Source organism: Mesoplodon bidens (genome assembly GCF_964165515.1).
Source record: "Mesoplodon bidens genome assembly, chromosome: 1".
NCBI classification, from domain to species: Eukaryota; Metazoa; Chordata; class Mammalia; order Artiodactyla; family Ziphiidae; genus Mesoplodon; species Mesoplodon bidens.
The window spans coordinates 81546515-81566497 of record NC_138176.1 but is presented as its reverse complement, the minus strand read 5'-3'; the positions used below and the strand labels follow the sequence as shown (position 1 = coordinate 81566497).

The following is a 19983-nucleotide window of genomic DNA, read 5'->3' as shown; positions in this document are numbered from 1 at the left end:
ATTAGAGAAATCAGCCAAATTTAGGAATGGGCTTTGAGAAAAACATGTCAAGATTTTTCTTCTCATCTAGGTTTCTGGTCTCTGTTTCATTAAAAAGATCTTAAGATCCTCTTCTCATTTTGTTCTTTCTCCCATAGCTTCTCTCTCACTTTGCTTCTAAGAATGGTGAAAGAGAAATCCTCTCTATTTTGGCTGTTACGCTGAAGAAGGCCAAGTGTCTCCCTGTGACTTCAGAAAAGAATGTTACTAAAGGGAAAAACCTGTAACTACTATGTATTTGAGACAAAATCATCCCCTCACCTTAGAACACCAGATACCTAAGTAGATACTTAAAAGCATGTTAAGTGATACTTAAAAGCAGTGCTCCAAACCCCACATGCATACCTGATTTCCTAATTGTGTATGTTTATGTCTACCAGCCTTGCAGAAGCAAGTTTTATGGTTTTAAAAAATGTGATTTTACCATTTATGGTTTTATGGTTTTACCATAAGTTTTATGGTTTTACCATTGTACACTAAAACTTTATTTCTTACCTTCTTTTTTTTTTTGAAGTGACTAGTTTGAAAAATGATCTCAATCAGTATTTCTATATAGATGAATATTTTGACAAAATTAAATAGGGTCTATGTTCTTTAAGGCATGAAAAAATTCTACTACATTCTAAGTAGTAAAATCTAGACTGTAAACATTGGGTTATTAATATTATAACATATTCACATACTAAATTTATCTTTAATATGTATGTTTCTTATATATCAGCATAGGTATACATGTAAATACTTATATTACTATTTTTGTTTTAGTCATTATATTTCTCCTCTTTTTCAGGTAATGTTTAGAGGACTCTACAGCAACCTTTGGTATTGGACATATTCAAAATCTCTTCAACTTTTACTTTCCTAGTCCACTGTCCTCCAACGTTAACTTGCTTGCAATCCCATCAAACATTTTACATGGTTTGCAATGGTTACATGAACTTGTGGGAAGTAGCATTTGTACCATTTCATACTTTATTTATGATGGTACTTTAGGAAAAGAACTTGGAAAAAGCTTCCAAAGCAGTATTTTAAAAAATGAATCTTACTGTGAAGCTTCGGAGAAGTTTTCGAACATTGATTGTTCTCTTAGCCACCTTTTGCTTGGTGAGCATTGCCATTTCTGCCTATTTCCTCTACTCTGGCTATAAACAGGAAATGACACTTATGGAAACCACTGCAGCAGCAGAATGTACTGACGTTAAAATCCTACCATATCGGTCAATGGAGCTGAAGACAGTTAAACCTATTGATACATCCAAAACTGATCCTACTGTCCTCCTGTTTGTGGAGAGCCAGTACTCTCAACTTGGTCAAGATATTATCGCTATCTTGGAGTCCAGCCGATTTCAGTTCCATATGGTCATCGCCCCTGGCAAGGGAGACATACCCCCTCTAACAGATAATGGCAAAGGGAAATATACTTTAGTTATTTATGAAAATATTCTGAAGTATGTCAGCATGGACTCATGGAATCGAGAGCTTTTAGAAAAATACTGTGTGGAATACAGTGTTAGTATAATTGGTTTTCATAAAGCCAATGAAAACAGCTCACCAAGTACACAATTAAAAGGTTTTCCATTAAACCTTTTCAATAATCTAGCTCTAAAGGACTGTTTTGTCAACCCTCAGTCTCCTTTGCTGCATATTACCAAAGCCCCTAAGGTTGAGAAAGGCCCTCTTCCTGGGGAAGACTGGACAGTTTTCCAGTATAATCATTCAACCTACCAGCCTGTGCTTTTAACTGAATTACAGACAGAAAAATCCCTTTCATCCTTCTCCAGCAAACCACTCTATGCGACGGTGATTCAGGATCTGGGGCTTCATGATGGAATTCAGCGAGTTCTCTTTGGCAACAACTTAAACTTTTGGCTGCACAAGCTCATCTTCATAGATGCCATCTCCTTCTTGTCAGGGAAGAGGCTGACATTGTCTTTGGACAGGTATATCCTTGTGGACATTGATGATATCTTTGTTGGGAAGGAAGGAACAAGGATGAACGTCAAAGATGTGAAGGTAAGAACATTTATAAATCACATGATTATTTTTCTTTCACTAACTCTGTGGTATTGATGAAATAGAATTTTGAATATTTTAGACTTCTAATTACTCAAAACTTTAAGATGCAGTAAATTTGAGATAAAATAAGCATTAAAAGTAAAATTTAAACTAAGCCTTAACCATTCCTCACCCACCCCCAAAATGCTTCAGAAGGACATAGAAATAAAATATCCCAAAGAGTATTTGAACTTAATCTCCTTGCCTCTTTTAGATTTTGCCCATCCCAGCCAGCACCCCATAGAACAGCCTCCATTACTCCACACACATTGCAGTTTGTAGCAGTCATGAAAATCTATCACTGGACAGATCCTCCTACCCTACTTAGGTTTGACAATGGTGGTTAAAATATAAGATAGAGAAGCAGCCTAAGACTTTTATATATAACAAGTAAGCATAGTGCTTGTCTATATGAAATGTTCATACATTTGTAAATATAGATATGAAAAAAAAAGTTTTATAGGGGATGTGGTATTGGACTTGACCTCAGGATCTACCATCACTATCTCTATTATCACATCATTTTGGGTAACACAGCAGTGTTAACTGGTAACACTTCTAGGCTAAGGTCAAATTGGCTTCAGTATAACAAATTCACCCTGTGATTGCTATCAGATAAAGGAAAAGTCAAATATGTTTTACTAAGGTGGGTAGGTAATTCTGAGAATAATTCCCTTTTTTATCATCTTGATTCAAGGTCTTCACTTGTGCCTATCTTGTTTTATATATAATTAAATTCTTTCTGTGAACAAGTAATTTTAGCAAGCATATAAACAAAAATAATAGAACACAGCTTAGAATAATAAAGGAACTAGAGATTGTTAAGATCATGTCATCTTTTTTGTATTTCTGCTGTTAGGCTTTTTATCCTCCAAAGATGAAACCTCAATATAACAGCTTTTTTTCCCCCCATCTTAACACCTTATGACCATTATAATAAAATATTATTAAAACCAGTGAAATAAGTTAACTTTTTAAAAATCTTCAAAATACGTGTGGACCAGTGAACTCTGTTTTTAATGAGCCACTGAATGAAGTATCACTTGACTGGGATCCAAATATTTTATTTTGGGTATTGTAGTAAAGGAATTAAGTAATCCCTCTTGAATTCTGTCTAGATTTTTCTTTTTTTTTTTTACTTACGCTTTTTTGTATTTACTATTCCTTTTAATTAATGTAAATTCTAGTTTTATTTTAATTTTAAAATCAAAAACTTAAGGCAAGGTCATGTGCTTCAAATGGTTCTCTGAGTGATTCCTATCCTGAAACCCTGAAAGGAAAAGTTTCCTAATTTTAGTCTCATAAACTGTATGAATTGAAAAAGTTCTTTATAACTATTAACAAATTTTTCTGCCTCAAATTCAGCTCTATTACTTATTCTCAATAGAAAACAAATAGCTATTCACCACTACCCAACTAATATTCAAGGCTTACTGAGGACTTCTTGAGTGACATAACCCCAAACAAAATAACAGAATACCAAAATTTAACAAAGGCTGGAACAATGCCACAGACAGATAAAGAATCAGAAATGTTGCATGTGTGTATATATAGATATATATATAGTGTGTATGTATGTGCACATGTATACTAATTGTATATTCTATACACACACAAACACACACACATGTGCCCATGCTAAGTTAACTGTCACTTTGAAGAAAATACTCTTTTCTGCCCCTTTGGGTGTTGTATCTGGTTCTTGCTCAGAACTATTAACCAAAGAATATCAGAAACTTGACTGGAACTGAAATAACTTGTTGGGTTACTTATAGGTCAATAGGGAATACTGTTTTTCAATATACAAATTATAGTTCTAGTCTTGGGAACTTGATTTCTCTTTTGACTATTATTTTTTTGATAAATATGATTTTGTGGGAAAGAATCTTGAACTGTGTGTAGAAAAGCTCTGCATACCACCAGTTCTTCATCCTCATGTTCCTTTTCTGGTGGTGTAAGATTTCTTTACACAATGATAGATGAGGAGAAATCCATCCTCCCTCAAAATCTCCCCAAATTTTCCAGAGCAAGGGTATTGGATAGCTAGTGACATTTTTCTATATTATTCTAAATTAGAGAGTAAAAGTATGCTGTTCCTCAGTAGAGCAAATTGAGGAAAGCTGGAGGGTTAGGGTTGAAAAACCTTGGCTATGTGCATGATTGGACCTTCCCCAGGCCACTCCCATGATTGGACTGGGAGCACATAGCTGGGAGCAATCAACAACAAATTCAAACATGGCCTTGACTGAAGCACCACCTCACTCTATGGACAAAACATATACCCGCATATTATTATTTGAGCCAATTTTCTCACTTTGTGGTAGAGATTCTGGATCATACTGTTAAAGAATTAGTGTTTTTAAGGCACAGAATTTGATGCAGTGAAAATAATGCAAGTTTTTCAACTGAACTTGAAAGTCCATATTCTTTCCACTACATGGTTCTGCCATATCTAAACTACAATACATCTAGTTTTTTTTTTTTGAGATTTGTGTGCTTTAACTTATTTCATCATGCCCTCATCTGACCAAAGCCACTGATATAAAAATTAATATGTCCATTTCTAAGGCAAGCAAAATTAAGCTCAGTTTCAGTAACTGTCATCTGACTGTTAATTAAATTTCACTGTGTATCTAAAAATTCAAGATATGAGAGAAATTTAATGTCTAGAAACTTGTAAAAACTATATTTTAAAAGATTGTGAAATATTAGCTATGAATGAAGTCAGAAAATATCGTCATGTTTTCACTTGTTAATATTTCTGTGTGGTCCTCAAGGCCATCATGAAATACTTCCTGTAAATCTAAAGCTCTATTAGCAAGATGACCTTCATCACCCTATGGAGGGTGATGTCTTATACACTTGAATTTATTCTTTCTTGGTTTTGAAAGCAACTCTTGTTTTCAACATGGCCCTACTTACGTGTAGGTAATGTTCATTCCCAAAGTGATATCAGTTGAGTGATAATGCATTTTTTAGAGGAAAGTAAAATAATAAAGGGCCATCCTGATTATTAAAAACGTAATTTATAAAGTCTTTTTGGAGACCACTAACCTGATTTCTATGAACAATGTTTTACCCTCGGTTGTTAACACTTGGTATAGTCATAGAAATTTGATAGAATTGAGAAAATATGTTCTTTTTTACATAGTTTCCCTAAGACAGAATAAATGCTCTTTCTCGATGGTAAATGTAAGCTTCCACACTGGAAATGAAATCAAATATATTATTGATGCTATAAATAATTCTGGTGCTTTCATCAATTCTGTTGACCTGTCATTATTCTCTCTGTTGGCAACAAGACACCATTATTAACATTTTATACGTCTTTAGATTTCTTGAAGAAATGCATCCATTTATTCATTGGGCATCTACTCTGTATAAGACTATATTTAAGACATTACTTGCCTGAGAAATCCAGACTTTATTTTAAGGCCCTATGTAATCCGGCTCAATTTACCTTTTCAACATCTATTCTTACTACTACTCAATATACACTGTTTCTGTTAGGCTAGCCCACTGTCTATTCCCCTGAGATGGATTGATACTGTTTATGTTCACCTCTTTTCTCAGCTTCTAAGCCTTTACTAAAATACTTTCCTTGAATCTACTCATATTTCAAAAGCTATCTCAAGTCCAACTTCTTATGAGAAGGCAACAGATGCCCTAATGACCCAAGCTGAAACTGTGTCCTTAAATAATCACTGACCTTAACTGTCACTTATCATCTTCATGTGCATAAGTCAACTCCAAAATTAGGTGGTGAAACAGTTTTTTCCCATACATCTAATTATCTCAACATATGTAATAAGTAATCTTAGACCTGATTTGAAAATATTATATTGACAAGCATTACACTGTTTTTTAACTGTTTGGTGAGTGCAGAACTAATTAGTCTCAGAATTGAACTTATTACTTTAAAAAAGAACAATTTAAGGATAGTTTTGAGTTTTGTCTCAAAACAAGTGATATGTATATTTTGAGTCAGAGGTAAAAATAGGGGGAAAAAAGTCTATGTTATAAACCTGAAGTCCAAAATAAGTGGCTAGCTAGCTAATTCATTTGACTCTTTCCCCCACGTAGTGTTTTTAATGGATCTATACGTAGACTGGTATTAAGGTTTGGTCCAGGTAAAGCAATTTACCAGTGTCTTAATTTGGAAGTCTTTATGCAGTTGTTTGACTCCATATTTCCTGCACTGAAAATCATAGGTTCAAAGATTTATAGTGCAAAAGTAATAAATTGTGCAAATTGAATGACTAAAACAGAGATGTTAAGTTAATAGATTTAAAGAAGACAGTTAATAGAGGGTCTTAAAATACAGAGAAATGAGTTTTGGTTAGTCCCAATAGCTATTTGAAAACTGTTCTTAAACAAGGAAATGATATGATGAAAATATTTGAGAAAGGTGTTTTTTATTATTAATGTAAATATATAAATAAAATCCCAGTTCAAACTTGTAGGAATTACCATATTTAACAGGAGCCAGATTACTATGAATAGGAAAAAAGAAATCTAGCATAGAAGAAAAGTTAAGACCCTTGTTATAGATTTAGTAAGGGCTGGAAGAGAAAAAGAAAGAAATCTCATGATATTTAAAGAAGTGACCTAAGAAAATAGAAAGTTATTGGTTCTATGAGCATCAACAGAGATGATGAGAGGTTACAATGGCAATTGAACACTAGTTTTCTAACATTTTACAATTGTAACTGAAACAAGTTATTATATTTGATAACTTAATAAACATTTTTTAAAGAATCTGTGATATCTTAGAATAAATGGAATCACAAGCAAAAAAAAAGAGACTAAAAGGAAAGGTTGGTATGTGGTAGCTGGACTCCAGATTTGATACATTATCAACCAGTATAGATTCAACAATGCAGGACAGTCCAGGCAGCAGGAACTGGATGGATGGCCCATCAGAGTTAATCAAGCAGCATCTGAAAGCTCCTCGGCAGTTTCTAAGCAAGTGAGCCAGCATGCAATCAGCAAGTGTAGCATAAGAGCTAGGCAGTGGCCCAGGCAGATGGGGGTCAACATTTATTGGGATATTTCACAGCAGAATGAATGGTTTAGGTTTGTGGGCATAAGTCTTCTTTCTGAAAAGAAAAAAAAAAAAAAACGGAACAGAAGATAGTGGAAGAGGTGGAATTTGAAAACATGGAGTTTGGCAGAGAGGGTATGACAGACCTGGAAGCAGGAACTCAGTCACAACAATAATCCTATAAAGGAGAGAGGACCCATCAGCAAGACTTGTGTGAAACTACAGCCCTGACACTGACTCAGATTCTTTAGATATCCAGGGAAAACTTGCATTTAGAACCTCCTTAGGTGCCCAGATGCAAGAAGTTTATGTACTACTTGAAGATACTCAATTGGCTCAAAAAAAAAAAAAAAAAAAAAGCAGGTACTATCAAAGACTTATAAGAATGATCCATGTTCTATATAAACATAGAGAGAATTACTGTGCCAATTAAAATGTTTTTTAAATTAATTTATTTTTCAGATGGGAGATATATTTTTTAAATTTTTTATACAATTTTTGAAGTTTGTTTTCCATTTACAGTTATTACAAAATATTGGCTACACTCCCCATGTTGTACAATACATCCTGGAGCCGATCTTACACCCAATAGCTTGTGCCACCCACTCCCCCACCCCTATGTTGCCCCTCCTTCCCCTCCCCACTGCTAACCACTAATTTGCTCTCTATATCTGCGTCTGCTTTTTTGTTATATTCACTAATTTGTGGTATTTTTTAGATTCTGCATATAAGTGGTATCATACAGTATTTGTCTTTGTCTGACTTATTTCAGTTAGCATAATACCCTCCAAGTCCATCCATGTTGCTGCAAATGGCAAAATTTCGTTCTTTTTTATGTCTGATTAGTTTTCCATTGTATATATATATATATATATATATATATATATATATATATATATATATATATATATATCACAGCTTCTTTATCCATTCATTTGTTCATGGACATTTAGGTTGCTTCCATATCTTGGCAATTGTAAATAATGCTGCTATGAACATTGGGGTGCATTTAAAATGTTTCTTGTAAGTAGAGTTTGACTTGACTGGAAGGAGAAGCTACATATAAGTATTTTGGCAGAGTCAATATTGTCCTCAAATATACTCGGAGGAGGACAGCCACTGTACAGGGTATATTTAATTATAATTAGCTTTCTTTCATCTAAAGTCTCAATGTAAATGTCTCAGGTTTTTTTTTTTCTTCTGAATTATTTCAAGTGGCCATATATTTAACTCTGTCAGTGGAAGGAAAACATATTTTTCCAAAAAAATATTCCTTTATGGAGCAAATAGGGTCTTTCTCCACTTAAAAAAAAAAGTCAAAATTTTATGAAAGTACACTTTTAAATGACAAAAATGAAAAACATGAGAAAATATACACCAGTAATCTCTCTTCCAAACTGGGCATTCAGCTAAAAACATTTACAGTTTATATATTAACTTAATATAATTTAATTAAATGCTCAAATCACTTATTTCTCACCTATGGGCTCTGTATATTATTCTTCACTATAGAGTTTACACAAATATGTGAAATATTAGGTTCTTGATTTCAGTAGTATAGGCAAGACATATTCACAATTATCAGCATTACGAGGCAGAATACAATATGTGCCATGACAACATTACTATGGGCAATGGGAACAAAGGAAGGGAAATGATATTTCTTCTTCTAGTAAATAGGGAGATTTCTTGGAAGAGGTGACATTTGAGTCTTCTGTGATGGTTTGACCGAACACTAGCAAATCAAGATGGTGAAGTAGATTCTTGACCAGCAGGTCAGCCCAACCTCAGACTTGGCTGAGACTATCAGCACAAATGTTAAGTTTCTGTCTTAGTTGGATGATAAAGTAAATAAGAACTAGTAGTGGGACTAAGTGCTGAAGATTTGGTTGTGGCCATAATATGGAGCTCTCTGGGTAGAAGGATACCATTAGAATCACTGAAGATTTTAAGGTAGACAGTGACATGATCAGATCTAGGATTGAAGAAAAATATATTGTTTGAATAAGGGAGATATTTTTGAGAAGACCTAAAACAGCCTATTACAACTATATGGGCATAATAATTTTTATACATGTTTTAAAATAGTATTTATTTAGCATATTAAAAGACACTAAGCACTGGGATAATCATTAACAGGTAGTATATCATTTAATACAACAACACTAAGAGAAAATATTTTGTACATTTTCTGAATGAGTAAAATGAGGCATAGCAATATCGATACACATCTAGCTAGTAAGTAGCAGAGCAAACGCAGACTATTTGTCCTGAATGTCTAAGCTTTCTTTTAGAATACAATGCCTTGTGTTTGGGTTTCAGTCTGGGCATCTACACGTACTAGTTAACCCCGAACATGTCTGAAAACCTCTCCAATTCTCAGATTGCAAATCTGTAGAACTGATGGAAAGCAACACAGTTCTTAGTATTGGGATGAGCCCTGAATGAGATAAGTACTGGAAAGCTTATAGGACAGAGCCTGGCCTGACAGAGCCAAGACAGAGCTTGGTGGCAGTCATGATGGAAAGGGGAGACTGGGAGAGGCCATGCAGGATTGACAGGACTTGGAAACATGCTCAGTGAAGGAGCAAAAAAAAAAAAAAAAAAAAAGTGCAGATGCCGTAGTATCATGGGTTTTAGCCTGAGTGTGTCCATAAACATATGCAGAATCGGGCAGAGGAAAAGGCGCTAGGAAGATGAGGAGTTTGGTTTAAGATCTAATAACAACATAGGACATCCAGATGTAGGCATTTGAAAAAATAGATCTAGAGTTTCAGATACCATCAGAGGTGGCAGTATAGATTTAGAAGCCATCAAGCTTAATACTTGCAATCTTATGATAACTAAAGGGAAGGAATCAAATAAGAAGGAAAACAGGTGGAATGCATCATTTTGGATATCCCGTAATAAACCCAAGGTCATGACAAGTTAGTTTCAGACAGAGAAAAATTGTTTCATGTACCGAGATGCTAGCCATCCCCTCAGGCTCTCATTGGTTATAAGGAAGAAAGCCTAAAACTTCAGTAAGTACCAGCAGTCCTCAGGAAAATTAAATTAAAGGAATGTCTAACTGGGGACACACTGTGTTGATGCAGCAGAGAAGGTACAATCTTTCATCTGGAATTTGGCATTTTGAACTTTTTCCATCCTATTTATGACCCTTTGATTAACAAGAATTGCAGTAGGACCCCCTCCTAACATGACTGTGAGATGTACCAAATGACGCTATGTTATAAATATTTCTGAAATTTGTAATGATATATAGGGGTTAAGTATTAAATGAACAAAGAAGCTAAATCTTCATTTTAGTTACTGTACTGAGAAATTATATTCTACTCAGAGCATTTTACTTAGTTTTTATGTATTTATTTTCTTGATGATATCAGTTATTGTGAACATGTCTATTTTTTGTTAGAAACAAGGAGTTTAGAGGCATACTTTCATTTACACCTGTCTTCTGCATATTAATCAATTATTATTCTTTAAAAAGCATATTTTAAAACAAGACCTGTTACCAAGTAAGGATTTTCTGTTCAGGACAAACTAGATTTTAATTTAGGATTAGACATTCCCTGAATTCATTTGCACTCAAAACAGGCTAAATAGAAATGGATCTAACACTAACTTGAGTGCTCACTTAAGATAATTACTGAGCAGAGAGCAATCTCTTGATACACCAGGGGAAGAACACAAAGTCCATGCTGCTCCATTTTGCTACTCAAGGTGTAGCAATTGTCTCCATGGGAAAGAGAAGATATTAGAAAATATTTTGGAAAGAGCAGTCAAGCTGGTCACCTCCCAGCAAGGAGGAAAACAACCCCTATTACAGCCTTTAAATCTCATGGTTAATGCCTTAAAAGCCATGGGGATAAGCACAGGGGATATTTTCTGACTGGTTTTGTATATTTTGTCATTCTCTGTGATTATATAAATAGTGATTAATTAATTAGAAAATTAGTTAGCTCAGATTATTATAAGGCTCTTCAGCTAAGGCCAGCTAAGTATGTGTTAATGATAATCATCAAAATATGCTACAAAATTGTTTCATATCTGAAGAATGACTGAAGAGAAAAACAAAATAAAAACTTACTCCTTTTATACTCTCTGTAGAAATACAGTGTGTTCTGAAATATATTAAATTATCATTGAGAAAAGCATCTTGATTATAGAATCTTGTGGCAGGTAGAATATATTATTATTATTATTCAGATAACAGATTAAACTGTTAAAGCAGTCATAGACATTGCATTTTATTTTCATTCAACCCTTCATTTTTTTATGTCTACCCTGAGCTTTGCTCTCTAGCTCTTTGCTGGGATTGATAATTTCCACCCACTACTCTTTACTTCTTTTTTTTTTTTAATTGAAATATAGTTGACATATAATATTATGTTAGTTCCAGGTGTACTATATAGCGATTTGATATTTGCATACTTAATGAAATGTTCACCACTGTAAGTCTAGTCACCATCATCAAACAAAGTTATTATAATATTATTGACCATATTTCCTATGCTGTGTATTATATCACTGTAGCTTATTTATTTTATCACTGGAGGTTTGTACCTCTTTATTTTCTTTACCTATGTCGACCAACCACCCACTCCACTCTCTTCTGGGAAAACCAGCTTGTTCTCTATAAATATGGGTCTGTTTTCATTCTGTTTCTTTGCTTTTTTTTTTAAGATTCCACATATAAGTGAGAACATGCAGTATTTGCCTTTCTCTGTCTGATTTATCTCACTTAGCATGATACCCTCTAGATCCATTCCTGTCTTCACAGATGGCAAGATTTCACTCTTTATGGCTGAGTAATATTCCACTGTACATATATACCACATATTCTGTAACCATTCATCTATCAATGGAGAAGTTGTTTCCATACCTTGGCTACCATAAATAATACTGTAATGAACACTGGGGTACATAAATCTTTTGGAATTAGTGCTTTTGTTTTCTTCAGATAAATACCCAGATGTGAAATTGCCAGGCATATAATAGTTCTATTTTCAATTTTTTTAGAAACCTCCATACTGTTTTCCATAATGGACGCATCAATTTACAGTCTCTCCAACAGTGGACGAGGACTCCCTTTTCTCCACATCCTCATTAACACTTGTTATTTGTTGTTGTTTTGTTGATAGTCATTCTGACAGATGTGAGATGGTATTTCATTGTGGTTTTGATTTACATTTACCTGATGATTCATGATGTTGAGCATCTTTTCATGTGTCTGTTGGCCATCTGTATGTCTTTTTTGAAGAAACTGTCTATTTATATCTTCTGACCATTTTTAAGTCAGATTGTATGGGGTTTTTTTTGATGTTGAGTTGTGAGAGTTTTGTGTATTTTGAATATTAACCCTTATCAGATATATAATTTACAAATGTCTTCTCACATTCAGTAGGCTGCCTTCTCATTTTGTTGATGGCTTCCTTCCTTCCTTCGTGTACAAAAACTTTTTAGTTTGATGTAGTCTTATTTGTTTATTTTTGCTTTATTTCCTTTGCCTGAGGAGATAAATCCAAAAATATATTGCCAAGATCGATATCAAAGAGGATACTGCCTATGTTTTCTTCCAGAAGTTTTATGGTTTCCAGTCTTACTTTAAGTCTTTAATCATTTTGAGTTTATTTTTGTATATGTTGTGAGGAAATGTTCTAATTTCATTTTTTTACATGTAGCTATCCAGTTTTCTGAGCACCATTTATTGAACAGGTTATCTTTTCCCCATTGTATATTTTTGCCTCCTTTGTTGTAGATTAGTTAACTATAGAAATGTAGAGTTTATTTCTGGGCTGTCTGCCCTGTTCCATTGATCTATGCATCTGTTTTTGTGCCAGTGCCATACTGTTTTGATTACTGTAGCTTTGTAGTATAGCCTGAACTCAGGGCCTGTGATTCCTCCAGCCTTGTGTAGTTATCCTCCCATTTGTGGGGTGCCACCCAGAGTTGTGGATCCTAACTATACTGCATCTCTGTCCTGCCATCCATCTCATTGTGGCTCTTTATATCTTTAGTTGTTGAAATATTTTTTTCTGTTAGTCTCCAGGTCATTCACATAGATAGTTGCTCTGTAAAGAGTTGTAATTTTGGTCTGCCCATGATAGGAGATGAGTTCAGAGTCTTGTTTTGAATTCAGAGCCATTTTGGCCTCTTTTTTTTTTTTTTTTTCCAAATAAATCAGGTATTCCTCTGATGTGTCTCTTAATTACTATAATATTGAAATACTTTATACATTCTAAATAGTGTATATATGGAATATCTATAATTAAAGCATGATAATAAGAACAGACTTGTACACACCACTTAGCTTAGGATATAGAATGTTACCAGCACCTTTTGAGTCACATACTACTTTTTCCACTGGAGAGGTAACTAGCTACTATACATATTCTCTGCAGTTCTTTTCCTTACTTTTTTTTTTTTTTTTTGCACCATGTGTGCCTCTTACTGTTGTGGCCTCTCCCGTTGTAGAGCATGGGCTCCAGAGGTGCAAGCTTAGCAGCCATGGCTCATGGGCCCAGCTGCTCCACGGCATGTGGGATCTTCCCAGACCGAGGCACGAACCTGTGTCCCCTGCATCGGCAGGTGGACTCTCAACCACTGCGCCACCAGGGAAAACCCTTTCCTTACTTTTATACCCGATATTCATCCACATTGATGCTTAACTCTAGTTCACTAAACTTAATTTCTTTGTAGTGTTTGTTCTCTCCAGTGCTGGTATTTTCAGACTTTTAAATTATTTGGCTATTTGATGGGCTTAAAATTGTATATGAGTTATTATTAGCATTTTTTCTGTTTATTTATGAGGTTGAATAGCTTTTCTTATACTTACTGACCATTATATTTTTTCAAGTTTTTAAAAAAACTTTTGGTTGACCTGAAAGTAAGTTGTAAAATATCACATTTCATCTTAAATACCTCAGCATTGATTTCACACTCACTATTACTTTTCCAACATTAACCTCATTCCACGTACAAGTAGAAATGTTCATAACTTTTGGACTATATCACATATTATAAACAGAGCAATATTCCAAAATCTTTCTCAACATACTAAATTAGAAATCACTTAAAATACTAATTTAAATGATAAAATTTGCTTACTTTATTTACATGTTATAGTTTGCCTAATTTGTTTAATTATTTTAAGGAATTCTCACTCTTATAAATGCTGCATTCAACCTACAATTAAAGAAAAAGTCATATTTTTTGTGTCTCTGGAGACATGTTCATATGAAATACTGCTGCTAGAAAAAATGTATCATTTCTTATTACACAAACTCCCAAATATATACCAGCCTCCCAAACAATATTTAATAATACATAGGATGGACCCTCAAAATTGGCTCCATCTTAGTCCCCACATTCAAGACATAAATTTTAAACTATAAGCTATGTTTCAAATATTAAATTTCTATCCTATTTGAATATTTTAAATGAAATTTTAGTTTTTGTTGCATAACTACAATTTAAATTCTGTTTTTAAATTTCTTAGACTGCCAGTAATTGTTTACTTGATTGCAACTTTTTGATGATTAAAGAAGACTACCTCTTTGACCTCTTAAAATAAGAACACAATTTGTATTTTCACAGTGAAAAGGAAGTTATAGTAATTTACAGGAAATACAGTAAATTGCTCTCTCTTTCAAAACCTTTTACTAAATTGAGACATAAGAATGTCTCTGCTGACACTTGTTCATCTTAAGGCCAATGAACCTTGTTGGACATTTTTTTTCAAATGACACAAATGAAAAAAGACCTAGCAAATTTTGCAGAATGAAGTAGGAAGACATTGATTGACAACTGTGTAGCAGTACTCTGGAGTATAAATGAATTTCATTTGAATGATTTATGTACCAAAATAGCCATTGTTACCATATTGTATTTGTCACTTACTAATAGAATATAAGCAATACAGGAAATAAGGGGGAGGTAGAAAAGAAAACATCCGAGGGAAGACAAGGGCTCTTGAAATAACAGGATTTTATTTTTTTTATCTTTATTGGAGTATAATTGCTTTACAATGTTGTGTTAGTTTCTGCTGTACAACAAAGTGAATCAGCTAAATGTATACATATATCTCCATATCCTCTCCATCTTGAGCCTCCCTCCCACCCTCCCTATCCCACCCCTCTAGTTCGTCACAAACCATCGAGCTGATCTCCCTGTGCTATGCAAGCAGCTTCCCACTAGCCATCCATTTTACATTTTACATTTGGTAGTGTATATATGTCATTTACATTTGATAGTGTATATATGTCAATGCTACTCAGTCACTTCATCCCAGCTTCCCTTTCCCCCACCATGTCCTCAAGTCCCTTCTCTATGTCTGTGTCTTTATTCCTGCCCTGCCACTATGCACATCAGTAGCGTTTTTTTAGATTTCATTTATATGCATTAGCATACATATTTGTTTTTGCCTTTCTGACTTACTTTACTCTGTATGACAGACTCTAGGTCCATCCACCTCACTACAAATAACTCAATTTTGTTCCTTTTTATGGCTGAGTAATATTCCATCGTGTATATGTGCCACATCTTCTTTATCCATTCATCTGTCGATGGACATTTAGGTTGCTTCCATGACATGGCTATTGTAAATAGTGCTGCAATGAGCACTGTGGTACATGTATCTTTTTGAATTACAGTTTTCTCAGGGTATGTGCCCAGTCGTGGAAGTGCTAGGTCATATGGTAGTACTATTTTTAGCTCTTTAAGGAACCTCCATACTGTTCTCCATAGGGGCTGTATCAATTTACATTCCCACCAACAGTGCAGGCAGGTTCCCTTTTCCCCACACCCTCTCCAGCATTTATTGTTTCTAGATTTTTTGATGATGGCCATTCTGACCAGTGCGAGATGATATCTCATTGTGGTTTTGATTTGCATTTCTCTAATGATTAGTGATGTTGAACATCTTTTCATATGTTTGTTGGCCATCTGTATGTCTTTTTTGGAGAAATGTCTATTTACATCTTCTGCCCATTTATGGATTGGGTTGTTTGTTTTTTGATATTGAGCTGCATGAGCTGCTTGTATATTTTGGAGATTAATCCTTTGTCAGTTGCTTCATTTGCAAATATTTTCTCCCATTCTGAGGGTGGTCTTTACATCTTATTTATGGTTTCCTTTGCTGTGCAAAAGCTTGTAAGTTTCACTAGATCCCATTTGTTTATTTTTGTTTTTATTTCCATTACTCTAGGAGGTGGGTCAAAAAGGATCTTGCTGTGATTTATGTCATCCAGTGTTCTGCCTATGTTTTCCTCTAAGGGTTTTATAGTGTCTGGCCTTACATTTAGGTCTTTAATCCATTTTGAGTTTATTTTTGTGTATGGTATTAGGAAGTGTTCTAATTTCATTCTTCTACATGTAGCTGTCCAGTTTCCCCAGCACCATTTATTGAAGAAGCTGTCTTTTCTCCATTGTATATTCTTGCCTCCTTTATCAAACATAAGGTGACCATATGTGCGTGGGTTTATCTCTGGGCTTTCTATCCTGTTCCTTTGATCTATATTTCTGTTTTTGTGCCAATACCATACTGTCTTGATTAGTGTATCTTTGTAGTATAGTGTGAAGTCAAGGAGCCTGATTCCTGCAGCTCCGTTTTTCTTTCTCAAGATTGCTTTGGCTATTTGGGGACTTTTGTGTTTCCATACAAATTGTCAAATTTTTTGTTCTAGTTCTGTGAAAAATGCCTTTGGTAATTTGATAGGGATTGCATTGAATCCGTAGTTTGCTCTGGATAGTATAGTCATTTTCACAATGTTGATTCTTCCAATCCAAAAACATGGTATATCTCTCCATCTGTTTGTATTCTCCTTGATTTTTTTCACCATTGTCTCATAGTTTTCTGCATACAGGCCTTTTGCCTCCTTAGGTAGGTTTATTCCTAGGCATTTTATTCTTTTTGTTGCAATGGTAAATGGGAGTGTTTCCTTAATTTCTCTTTCTGATTTTTCATTGTTAGTGTATAGGAATGCAAGAGATTTCTGTGCATTAATTTTGTATCCTGCTACTTTACCAAATTCATTGATTAGCTCTAGTAGTTTTCTGGTGGCATCTTTAGGATTTTCTATGTATAGTATCATGTCATGTGCAAACAGTGACAGTTTTACTTCTCTTTTCCAATTTGTATTCCTTTTATTCCCTCTCTGATTGCCATGGCTAAAACTTCCATTTTTAGAGTTTTAATGGGAATAACTCAAGTTAAGACAGGACAAGTAGGTCTTATACCAAAGCTTTAGAGAGAGCTTACCTAGTAAGATTAGGTGAGTTCCAGGTACACTATTATAAAAGTTTTAAGATTTCTTGTGACTGCTCCTTATGTGCCTTTGTAGAATGTTTTTCTTAGTTACTACTAGTTAAAAATCTTAGAAAACTTTGAAATGTTTGTGACTAATTTTGCGGATTAGTAGAGAGTAGAATAACTATGAATGCACTTTTATTTAAAGAAAGAAATTTGGATGAAACACAAGGTAGTGGTAGATTAGGAAAAGTGGGTTAAGAGAGAAATGTTCTATATAAAATTTTTCTTTAGAAGAGTTTTATAAGGAAAAATCATTGAATTCTCTAGGTTAATAATGTCTACATTTTGGCATTCTTCTATGGCTGTCCTTGGTCTCTGCACATCTGTGCTAGTTCTCAGCTCACTGGAAAACTAAATGCATCTCTTTGTAATTCTCACTGTAAAATATTACATCCATGTATGGTCACATGTGTACCATATAGAACCCCTTCCCTAATGAAGGTAATATAAGGCATGATGAAATGAAACACTATGGATGTACACAGGTATGTGGCTAGGGTTCTGTGAGCAAAGGGGCAAAATACAACTTTGTTAATTCCCTAAGATTATATTGCTCATTCCATACCCAGCTTAATACCCCTTCCAATATCTCTTCACTTTGGTTATGATCAATTCTCACCGTACTTATTGTTATAATCAGGAGAAGTCAATTGATTTTTTTTTTCTTTTTCTTATTTTGGTTGTTGGGGATGGAGCTATACTTTGGACAGTTCTCTTCATCATACTAAGGTTTTAATAATTTTTTGTTCAGTGCTATATGCTAATAAGAAAGAATATAAGTTCTTGGTTCTTGGTCTCAATAAATTCAATTTTGAGTGTGTGTTTGTGCCCGTGCATGTGCACATGTTAGAACTTTGCACAGTGCCAGCTACTCATCTGTTCTGACTCTTTGAAACCATTTTTTTAAAATATAAAACACAATTAATTTTTACTACCTGCTAAGTTTATATAATTTAATTCTAAGCCTTTTTTTACTGCTCTACTTAAGAAAAAATGTTTGGAGTTCCTGTGGAGTACAATTTCACTTTGTACTACTGAAAAAAGGAAATTAAAAGAGATCTGGAAATTGAAACTGTTTCAGAATATGCTACATTTAAACATTGCTGTATTTACTTCAAAGCAGAAGAAATGGGTTCAAAGCTGTGTGTTGTGCTGTAGAAAAGCACATCTGGATTTCAATGTCTTAAAGTGTTAAAAAAAAGGGAAAAAAAGAAAAAGAAAATAATAGGTGGTGCGCATTGGCAGGGTTAAAGTTAAACTATGTTTTAAAATCTCAGAACAAAGTAATAAAATTTAACAGGAAAACAAAAAGAATTGTTTCCTCTATTGTAAACCAAAACATAGAAAAGGCAAGTATATTACTAGGATAACTAGCTCATCCAAACGTAAAAAGCAGTTTTATAGGGCTTAGCTTGAAAACCGTTGTTATAGCAACAAGCCCGCCACAAAAAAATTATCAAATATATTTTTTCCATCTGCAATAGTATTATTGACGTTGCTTTGCTATTCAAATGCAAGTAAAAGAATAAGCACTTAGGACAATAATACAGTTTAATATCATTAACATAATTCAAACAGTTAAAAAAGTCCTGTTCATCAGGAAAGTAATGGCTCAGGTGAATTGACAGCTCTGAAAAGATACAAGTATCATTTCCTATGCACAATAAGGAGAAAAAAAAAGTGGGAAGGGGTCCCTCTATATATATTTATTTATATACAAATGCAAACATGTGTATACATATATACATATATATGTATGTGTATGTATATATATATATTCCTATAAAAGACATCAGGCATCTAGATAAACACACATCTGAACACTGCCCATTTCTGATGTGAGTATGTGCATGCACTCAAGTGTGTGTATATATGTGTGTAGCTATGCAGAAAATTTCTAGTCACAAAAAACAAAGCTGTATCTGTGTATCCCAGTCATTCATTCAAGCACTGTGGGTAAATTGATATGTTTATTAAGTCAGCCAAAATAATAGCCTTGCAGGACTAAATTGAAATATTTAAACAGTTTATGCTCAATGTAAACTGCATACCTATATGCAACTGTTTTCAGAAACAAAATATGACTGGATTTTAAAATTTTGAAATTTCTGCCAGATGTCTTATAATTTAAGCATAGTTTTAGTGTGTTTACTGTGATTGGATCACTTGACTGAAAGAGAAATGAAATAATAGGGATACCATAGTAAAGAATGGAATTGACGTGTTAAAATGGACATTTCAAAACAAAGCAATAGGTAAAAAAGCAACAATAATAGAAAATAATTTTTATTACTACTGACTCTATGAAAAGCATTATTCTTAGTGTTCTATGGATTTTAATTCAAATCCTCAAAAGAATCTAAGTCATGAGTGCTTCTAGTAATCCATTTTACAGAGGAAGCAACAGAGATGCTTTGAGTTTAAAAATTTCTTCAAAGTTACATAACCAGAAGGTAGGAAAGTTGTTATTTGAATTCTGGAAGTCTTAATTCCTACCAAATATACTACAATGCCTCTTAATATTGACTTTTGA

At 34.0% G+C, this 19983-nt stretch overlaps 1 protein-coding gene across 1 annotated transcript in view; it reads left to right on the top strand.

Annotated features, from left to right (window-relative positions):
- Positions 1–1074: 1074 nt before the first annotated feature.
- The window catches only part of LOC308622145 (bifunctional heparan sulfate N-deacetylase/N-sulfotransferase 4), a gene marked incomplete at both ends in the record, with an annotated part of 257940 nt that continues 239031 nt past the window's right edge, over positions 1075–19983 (top strand). The window contains one exon of the mRNA XM_081243310.1: positions 1075–2052. Within this exon, the coding sequence (XP_081099436.1) occupies positions 1075–2052 (978 nt within the window). The remainder of the gene's footprint in view (positions 2053–19983) is intronic.